General features: G+C 36.0%; 1 protein-coding gene across 1 annotated transcript; it reads right to left on the bottom strand.

The window, feature by feature from the left end:
• Positions 1–980: 980 nt before the first annotated feature.
• LOC133034222 (uncharacterized) lies at positions 981–7,178 on the bottom strand. The gene is made up of 5 exons (XM_061109268.1): positions 6,153–7,178; positions 5,499–6,004; positions 5,203–5,390; positions 1,379–1,490; positions 981–1,263 (listed from the first exon to the last, which is right to left on the bottom strand). Exons 1-5 carry the CDS (start codon positions 7,176–7,178, stop codon positions 981–983), a joined length of 2,115 nt encoding a protein of 704 aa, XP_060965251.1.
• Between the last annotated feature and the right edge of the window lie 2,860 nt (positions 7,179–10,038).

The following is a 10,038-nucleotide window of genomic DNA, read 5'->3' as shown; positions in this document are numbered from 1 at the left end:
AAAATTTACTTGTTACAAATTATTTATAAGATCTATCGTCAATTGGACTATGATTAAAATCAGATCATTGGATCATGATCCGTCAACAAGTTAATCATAGCAATTTAGATCAGATAAATAATAGGTTTGTTAAAAAAATTTTGAATAATCAATATAAATAAACAAACATTGTCCATGTAACAGATGTGAATCAAGATATTAATATAATTAAATTATTATTCTTAAACTAACCAAATAAAGGAAACTAATTTTAAAATATCTAGGTTTATTTGAATCAAATTAAATAGAGTAATTTGCGGCATAAATACCTAAGTTTTATGTCGTGTAGCAGATAAATACCTAAGTCGTATTTTTGGCGGTAAAAATACCTTCCGTTACACTCTTGGAACTTCCGTAGATACCTCTCCGTTAACTGCCAAATCAGTACCTATGTGGCAGTCCCTAATAGGTCCATGTCATTTAACTTTTAATTTTGTTCTAACAATTTAAAAAATTAAAAAAAAAATTATTTAAAATTTTAAAAAATTAAATCATTCAAAAATAAATATATATTTTCCCTTTTCTCTTCTGCTATCTCTCTCTTTCCTCTCGACTTCATCTCCTTCAATCTCCATCTCATTTTTCCATTAATAACCAAATCATAATACAAGGAATCCAAAGTCATTAAACAAATCAAATCCTCATCCTACCAACCTGTTTTTTTTTTCTCTCTTTTTCTTTTACTCTCTCTTGAACAGTCAACAAAAACCCAGAAAATAGGTATGAACATTGAACACAACCATAAAACAAATTCAAAAAATTGGAATGAACAATTATATGTATAATGCTAGTAACTGTCAATTGAGTGAAATTTAAGCAAGAGAAATTGAGAATTGTCAAAAACCCCACTCAAAATACATGAACAAATTATTCAAAAGTGATCATAGAAAAACCCTAGAAGATCCCATTCGTAATATAAACCCAAATGATAGAAAGAAAGTTCAGAGAGGAACCGTAGAAGGGGCAGAATCTAAAGTCGGACTCAACAATCCAATCACAGGAGCAGCAACGCGGAGAGACGGAGGAATCATCGGAGGAAGAGAGAGGTGGCAGAGAGAATGATTGGGGATAAAAGAGATTGTAGTTGTTACAGTGCATAAGAAGGTCTTTTCCAGGCCAGCGCCATGTGGGAACGAAGAAGAGCTTGAGAATTTTGTCGTAGTGAACCAGATCAGCTGTGGAACCGCACGAAATGCAAACCTAGAATCATGTGCATCTTCATCCCTATAATACCACACCAGATCCCAACAAAGAGAGAAGGAAGGAAAAAGAAAAAAGCAAACCCAGAATCATGTTCATCTTCATCTCCATCATACCATCTGAAATATAGATTAAATACCTTGTCCTTATTGGTAGCAGTGGTAATATTATCTCTCTCTCTTCGTCTTCTACTTCCTCTCTCTCATCCACGCTTATGTACTTTTTAGAAACAGAGATAGAGAGAAGCCCAACTACAGAAAAGGATTACTCATCACAAGAGTCAGAGATATGCTAAGGGAGAAAGAAAACATTTTTAATTTACCAATTCGAAAATAAAATAAATTATGGGCTCTTCTTCAGGTCAGAGCCATAGCTACGATCTGTCGTTTAAGATCTTGTTGATCGGAGATTCTTGGGTTGGGAAAAGCAGCCTTCTTGTTAGCTTCATCTCCAACACATCAGATAATCTAGCTCCCACCATTGGTATTTATTTTATAAACAATTATATATATACATATATTTATTATATATTGGTCTAACTCAATTTTTTCCCTTCTTATTTTTTTTGGGAAAATGTTAAGAGCTAACTTTTCTTAACCTTTAATGTTGTAATGGGTTGTCTCTTGATTAGAATTTTGAACTTTACTTTTGTCGAGAGGAAAGAGAGAGATACTAGAAGAGAAATGGGAAAATATATGTTTATGTTTTAATGATTTATTTTTTTTTTAATTTTTTAAATTGTTAGAAAAAATATTAAAAATTAAATGACATGGACCTATTAGAGACGGCCACATAGGTACTGATTTGGCAATTAACAGAGAGGTACCTACGGAAGTTCCAAGAGTGTAACGGAAGGTATTTTTACCGCCAAAAATACGACTTAGGTATTTATCTGCTACACGACATAAAACTTAGGTATTTATGCCGCAAATTACTCAATTAAATATCTAATAAGATCAATGATTTGAAAGGAAAGAATTTTCAATATCACTTTCAGATCTTATAATTTAATAAACTAATTTTAAAATAGATTTAGTTAAATAATTATTATTTTTGGAATAAAGTAATAAATGAATAATAATTACCATAATTATATGTCAAAATATCTCAAATTAAGCAATATTCAAATGTCTACAAAAATATCTATGTTATTTAAATATTTAAGATATGATTTATAAATTTCTAATAAGGAAAAAATGATATATATATAGAAAAAATATCATTTTTATATTTATAATTTATAAATAATTAAATATTTAACAAAATAACAAATTTTTGAATTTGAAAATATTATGGTAAGTATATCTATAAAAATATCTATGTTAATTTCAAATTTATTAATTATTTAATTTGTCATATAAGATAATTTCAATATAATATTTTAAATAAAAAAGACAAAGTTATCTTTTAATTTAAAATATCTTAAATATCAAAATATCTAATCTTATAATTAAATAATAAATAAATATTAAAGAAGTTAACAAATTTTTAAATCTGACCATAATAGGAAATATTTAAAATTGGAAACATTCCAAAATAGAAATATTTAAAAAATTGGAAAAATTCCAAATTGAAAATATTTAAAACTGGAAACATTTCAATTTAGAAATATTTAAAAAAAAAAAAAAGGAAAAATGAACTTTGGGAAACAATCCCATGAAAAAATTGGATTTATGGGGAAAAAACCTCAAAAATTCGCAATTTGTGGGGAACTGCCAGGATAGGCTGCATGCAGCATCCATGATTTCCAATCTTCCAAAATTCATATCTTTCTCAATTTTTATCGGAATCGAATTCCGTAAAAACGAAAATTGCTCAATTTTTCACAAGGAATCCAAATAAAATATTTTCAAAAATTGAAAAAATATATTTCATGGAGAAATTTCGTACAACACATACATTCATCACATAAGCACATAAACCAACATGAAACCATCCAAATCAACACAGAAACATGCAATCATCGTTTTAATTCATATTACATGAAAGTAAATCATTACCATGGCTCTGGTGCCAGTTGTTGGAAATTATTTTACCAGGATCTAGATTTACTAACAAGTATGTTGGATTAACAACCTAATATGAATTCCAAAATAATGAAAATAAACACATATAAAGTTAGAAAACCTTACAGTGGGTGCAGCGGAATAATATGACTCCTTCCGTTCAAATCTCTAGCCCTTGATTCCTTTCTGTAGCAGAGCATCACCAAGATCTGAACCTGGATCTTCTTTTCTCCTTCTTTGATGCAGAAATTCCATAGTCTTACATACTATGATTGAGATACCACTTGATGTGTGTGGGCACTACTCATCTCACAAGGATTTCGAATTTTTCTCTCTTTTTCTCTCTTGAATTTCGTGGCTTATGGCTTACACGAGAAGACAACAAAGGTTGCTTTATATAGGGAGAAGGGAGAGCACAACTTTTCAAATAAAACAGTTTCCTTAATTACTGTGTAATCACTTAACTGCCTTATTTAGTGTGATCAACAACTTTCTTATTTTTGATAGGCTTTGATTAGCAATTACATGGCAATTAAAATTGAAAATAATAATTGGGAAACACACAAAGAGGTGCTAGCCATAGGGTGATATGGGCCTCACTTGGATTTTGCAGTTTCCTCAATTTTATTTCAATTTCTCCAAAAATGCCATTTTTCCAATTCTAATCATTTAAATGCCAAAACTAATTATTTAATAACTAAAATAGATTATTAAATAATATTGTCATTTAAAATAATTATTAATTAGACATACAAAGTCTCTTAATTAATAATTAAACCTAGAAACCCTTTTCTTTACAATTTCATCCTTAAACTGTGAGAATTCATAAAGTAGACATAGTCTAACTTTTAGAATTATAATTGATTAATTAAAATCAATTAACTGAGTCTTACAAGCAGTATGGTCTCAACTAGTATGGGGACCATGGGTCTATATAACCGAGCTTCCAATAAGTCGAACCGAATTTACCAAGTAAATTCCCTAACTTATTAATTCCTCATTGAATCCACACTTAGAACTTGGAATTGCACTCTCAGTCATATAGAACGCTCTATATGTTCCACGATATACACACGTCATTAGTTATCCATTGTTATAACCCTAATGTGATCAATGATCCTCTATATAGATGATTTACACTGTAAAGGGATCAAATTACCGTAACACCCTACAATGTATTTTATCCTTAAAACACTTAACCCTGTATAAATGATATTTCAGCTAAGTGAAATGAGATCTCCACCATTTATCTTCGTTTGGTTAAGGTCGAAGGAAATCATCCTTTACTTCTATTTGCCAAATAGAAGCTATAGATTCCATATTTATGTTAGCGCTCCCACTCAATTGCACTACCGTGTTCCCAAAATGTATGTATTGCCCTGACTCAGAAGAGGGCTTAACTAACAAATCAAAGAACACGAATAACACTCTTGAGACTGAGCCTAACCATATCAGGATTTCGATCATGTGATCTAGGATCAACAGGTGATATTGAAATTGAATAGATATTACGGTAAGTTTTAACATCTCTAATCAAAGTTCAATATCGGTCCCTTCCGATGTATACTCCATACATCCGATACTGGTAAACTTTGCCAATGTCCTGGAAAGGACATAACACTTTTCCAAGGTGTAAGAATACCTATCGCTGATTATACCATGTCAGTCTAAATCTAGTGTTCTGACAAATCAGGGAATAAACTTTTGAACATATAATTAAGATTATATTCCACTGTGCTGACAACACTATAATCTTATCAAATTCATATGTTTTGGACTTAAAAAGAATTCATACATTATATACATATAATCATGAAATAAATCATGTGAACCATGCAACATAAAATGTTATTTCTGATCTTTATTAATAAGTAAATATGATTATATGAAATGAGTTTTATTTAGGGCATAAAACCCAACATTTGCCATTGAAGCACCAACCGTAAGCAAGCTCTACCTGCACTTGAAAGGAGTTTTGATTTCCAACCTTTAACTCGACCCAAGACTTTATCAATGAGTTGAATATAGTCTTCCGTTCTTTTTGTCGCTTTGAATAAAGGAAGACCTAGGTAGATTGCATTGGCTGTCATTTCTTTCATACCAAAATACTTAGTGATCGCTCTAACTTTCCCACGGCAAACTCCTCTAGAGAAGTGGATTGATGACTTCTGAAAGTTTATGGATTGTCCTGACCAAAGGCAATAGGTAGAAAGACATTCCTTGAAAGCTTTTGCCTCCTTTAGCGTTGCTTACCCAAACAAGATAATATCATCTGCAAACATTAAGTGGTTTACAGTAGTGTCGTTTCTCCCCATCTTGAACCCTTTAATCTCACCAGACTTCTCCTTTAGAAAGATGAGTCTTGACAGAGTCTCTGCTGCTGTAATAAACAACATTGGGGACAAAGGATCGCCTTGCCTTAATCCCCTCCCTGGTTTGATCCTCCCTTCTATTGAGCCATTAAGTAGCAACTTGATTTCCTTAGTCGAAATACAGGCCCTTATCCAGTTTGTTAAAGGCTGGGACAAGCCTATCTGGTTTAAAACCGCAATGATAAACTCCCAGCTAAGTTTTTCATATGCCTTTTCCATGTCAATCTTGATCATAATGAATCCCCTCTTCCCTCTTCTCTTCTTCATAAAATGGACCACTTCCTGCGCGATCATTGTGTTCTCCGCTATGCATCGACCTTTAACAAAAGCGGCTTGAGTTGGCGAGATAATCTTTGTGAGGATGCCCCGAAGTCTTGTAGCAATGATCTTAGAGATTATTTTATATGTGACATTACATAATGCAATGAGCCGATAATCTCTAGTGTAAACGGGATTGTCTTTTTTTGGAATGAGGGCAATAGAGGTATCATTTATGAAAGGAGGGAGATCAGTTTGGGCAAAAAAAATGAGTTACCATTTCATGAAGATCACTTCCGATTGTGCCCCAATGATGAGAGTAGAAGCTTACTGGAAACCCGTCTGGCCCAGGAGCTTTATCATTCCCCATTTCGTTGATGGCTGCAGTCACCTCCTCCGTGTTGGGAATGGCATTTAGCATCAGGTTTTCCTCATTGGTAATGACCTGATCGAATAGATTACTGAGTTGGGGAGTAGGGCAGTTCTGATCTTGCCTAAAGAGATCTTGAAAGTTTTTTAGGAAACAGTCGGCGATTTCCTTTTGGTCTCGAATCCACTGCCCTCCTTCCGAATCCTTTATGCACTGAATGAAACTTTTCCTTCGACGAACTATTGTGGATGTCATGAAAAATTTTGAGCATCTGTCGCCCTCTTGCAACCATTGAATTCTAGACTTTTGCTTCCAATGAATTTCTTCCCAGAGCAAAGCTTCCTTTAGTTGTTGCCTGGCCGCCTCAATGGCATTGAGATCATCAGGATTGGATTGCTCAGTATGTTGAAGGTAGGAATTAGCCTCCTTAACTTGAAAACTAAGTTTTCGAAATTGATCTTTGTTCCATTGGCTAAGCTTTCGACGTGTGTTCTTAGCTTTCCTGTGGAAATTCACCATTGGATTACTGTGGAGCCTCTTCGCCCAAGCTTCCTTAACCACCCAGTAGCATCTCGGATCTCTTGCCCACATATTCTCATATCTGAAAGGGTGGCGCTTTCCTTTGTATCCTCCATTGGTATCAAGAAGAATTGGCCTATGGTCAGAAGTGGATGCCGATAGATGATTCAGCACAGCATCAGGAAATAAAATTCTCCAGTCTGTGGACGCAAGCCCACGATCTAGTCTGGCTCTTTTCAAAGACTTTCCAGCAGAGGGTTGTTTGCTACTCTTCACCCATGTGAAAGGTGGGCCAATAAATCCCAAGTCAATTAATCCTGCACGATCCACCGTACGACGGAAGTCGAAAGCATATCTAGCTGAATTGCTTTTTTTTTGAGTAGTTAATGCATTCCGTGTCACACAGGGTACCATTCATATCACCAATCAACAGAAGAGGGTGGAGGTGGATAGTGCCAAGTCTCCTACTTCATTCCAGAAAGTCTCTTTGTCCTTCTCATGGGGAGGACCATACAGTCCAAAAAGATTCCATGTCACACCTGGCGGGTCCGACGAAATCTCTCCCATGATTCCATACTTGTGATTCGAGGTGATCTTGCACTTGACTCCTTTCATCCAGCAGAGCCCCAGTCCACCCGAAAGCCCAACTGGGGGAACATACAAGACTTCCTCAAAGTGAAGTCTTTTACAGATCACGTTAAATTTCTCCAATGGTATTCTTGCCTCGGCTATTAGTAACATCTCAGGTTTGTGATAACGGATTAAAGCCGTCAGCTGGCGAACTGTCGTGGAGCTCCCGAGACCACGACAGTTCCAGGCTAGAATTTTCATGACGACTGTGGAGACCTTTTCGGGCAAGTCTCCGGGGCCCCAAAGCAAAAATCCACATGATTGCTAGCAGATGGTTGTGCAGTTGTCTCATAGTCATCTTCTTCCAGTTCTTGGATGTGGCAGGCAGATGGTGGTGGATTGGTTTTCTCAATCACCACAAAGTGATTGTCAAGATCTATCTTCAGGTCTATAGTTTTGCCCTCCCAGTGATGTTTGATTGTAGAGTTGTAGCCTTTTTTCGATTTGGAGGTATTTGTCCATTTCAATTATTTTGCCTTAGCCGCTAGGCCTTGATGATTTTTGGGTGGTCTTCCCCTCTTTTTCAGAGATTGCCCACTACTCGTACTGCCTGGCACTTTCTTCCTGGGTCTTCCTCTTCGCTTAGGTGTGTCTCCATCAATGTCATGGCCCGTGACAAATGGGGCAGGGGTGGGTGGGGGCTGTTCTTCAATGGCAGGAGAATGATCTTCAGGGATGAGGTTCTTACAGGATATTCTATTCGAAGTGGCTTCTTCCTTCACGCAGTCACGATAAGTTTGAGTCGTCGACTTTGATGATGGGCTAAATAGAAAGCCATCAGAGGCCTTCCTTTTACGTGGGCCTTTTAGATGTTCGTCTACTCGAAAGTCATCAATGCTAAGAAGTGGATTGAATAATGTGGGTTCTCTATGGAACTTATCCACTGTGAGGGAGCCCATTAAAAGTTCACGGGCCTTCGGTTGGGCCCAACATTCGTTGGAAGGCCAGCTTATGAATTGGGTTTGGGAGCCCAAAGGGGAGGCACTATACGAAGGGTTGAAGTACTCCGAGTCTCTTTGTTTTTTGTCTTTACTGGAGCTACTCTGACTCTTCATGTCTGTGGTAGTGTTGTTTAATTCTTTCTCGCTAGTAGGCTGATCCACTTGGGGAGTAGTTTGTAGAGTCTCTTTCCCAGCGTACGACGTTGTTCCTCCTGAAGAGGTAATATTTGTTTGAGCATTTCGAATTTTGGAGCCGTTAGTCTGTGTTTGCTGGGTTTTACAGCCTGTCGTGTTGCCTTGCATGATGTCCTTAGTGGAATTAGAGGGTTGTGCTGCATCAATTAGGTCCTGAATTACTACCCTTTTGTTCTTATTCCCATAAGGGGCAATTTCTCCAATGCCCGGCAGGTAAACCAATGGTAACTGGGTAATGACCTGCGCCGGTTCCCTTCCGTCCTGGTCTTCTCTATCGTCATCGGAGACGATTCTGCGTTTAGAGGGGAGTTGAAGTCTGCTTTCCCTCATCTCATTAGATTCACCATTTCTAATCGCTTTCTGAATCTTGAATTGGTTACAGAGTACCGGGTCTTTTCCAAGCTGCTTTTGAAGCACCCAGTCTTGGAACCATTTTGGTAAAGGGGAGGAAAACGTAGACTTTTCCTGAGCATCATTCTTGAGCCATGTCCCATATAAAGGATAGTAGTTGCCCACAGTGTCTTTGACTACGGTTGGCGGTTTGAAGCATGTGCTTTGATCATGAGTTAGAATGCCGCATTTAAAACAAAGCTTGGGGAGTTTTTCATATCTATATTGTAGCCATAAGTCCTTCAGTTTTTGCCTTCTGAGGAAAAAACCTGAGAATAGAGGCTTATTTAGATCAATGGTTGTTCTAAATCTCAAAGTGCTCATTCCAACAGCATCCTCAATTCCATGTGGGAGTTCATAGACAGAGGATGCTTTTGTTGGAAATTATTTTACTAGGATCTTAGATCTACTCACAAGTATGTTGATTAACACCCTAAATATGAACTTTCTAAAACGATGAAATAAACACATATAAAGTTTAGTAAACCTTACATTGGGTGCAGCGGAATAATATGACTCCTTCTGTTCAGATATCTAGCCCTTGATTCCTTTCTGTAGCAGAGCATTATCAATATCTGAACCTGGATCTCTTTCTCTGAATCTTTGATGCTGAAACTCCTTCTTGCTGAAAGTCTTTCTTCACGATCTTCCTCACTATGGTTGAGGTATCACTTGCTGTGTGTGGGCACTATTCTCACACTAAGAATTTCGAAATTCAAGAGGGAAGAAAGAGAGAGGGAGTGGTCGGCCAGATAGGGAGAGAGAAGGCTCAGGTTTTTCTCTGAAGGAAAAATAGAAAATTTAAGTGTAAATTTCCTGAAGCCTTCACTATCTATTTATAGCATTCTACTAGGGTTAGGTTTGAATTATTTGTCATTAAAATAATGAAAATATCAGTTTAAATTCCCTACAAAAGTGGCCGGCCATGCATAGTGGATTTGGGCCTCACTTTTTGCAATTTTGCAGTTTTATCTTTTCTGCATCTGATTTTTTCAAAAACGCCAATTTTCAAATTCAACCATTTAAATGCCAATTCTAACTATTTAATAACTATAAATAATTATTAAATAATATTGTCATTTATCATATTTATTAATTGAACCATACAAAGTATCATA

This window comes from Cannabis sativa, chromosome 2 (assembly GCF_029168945.1).
Source record: "Cannabis sativa cultivar Pink pepper isolate KNU-18-1 chromosome 2, ASM2916894v1, whole genome shotgun sequence".
In the NCBI taxonomy this organism is placed as follows: domain Eukaryota; kingdom Viridiplantae; phylum Streptophyta; class Magnoliopsida; order Rosales; family Cannabaceae; genus Cannabis; species Cannabis sativa.
The sequence above is the reverse complement of the archived record's forward strand: the minus strand, read 5'-3'. Positions and strand labels throughout refer to the sequence as shown.

What these genes read in the sequence shown, in the direction of transcription:
- LOC133034222 (XM_061109268.1), bottom strand. Translation starts at nt 7,178, where the DNA reads ATGGTACCCTGTGTGACACGGAATGCATTAACTACTCAAAAAAAAAGC. An exon ending in GATGATATTATCTTGTTTGG is followed by an intron (nt 5,391 to 5,498) that starts GTAAGCAACGCT and finishes CCACTTCTCTAG; the next exon opens with AGGAGTTTGCCGTGGGAAAG. An exon ending in CTGCTACCAATAAGGACAAG is followed by an intron (nt 1,264 to 1,378) that starts GTATTTAATCTA and finishes GTGGTATTATAG; the next exon opens with GGATGAAGATGCACATGATT.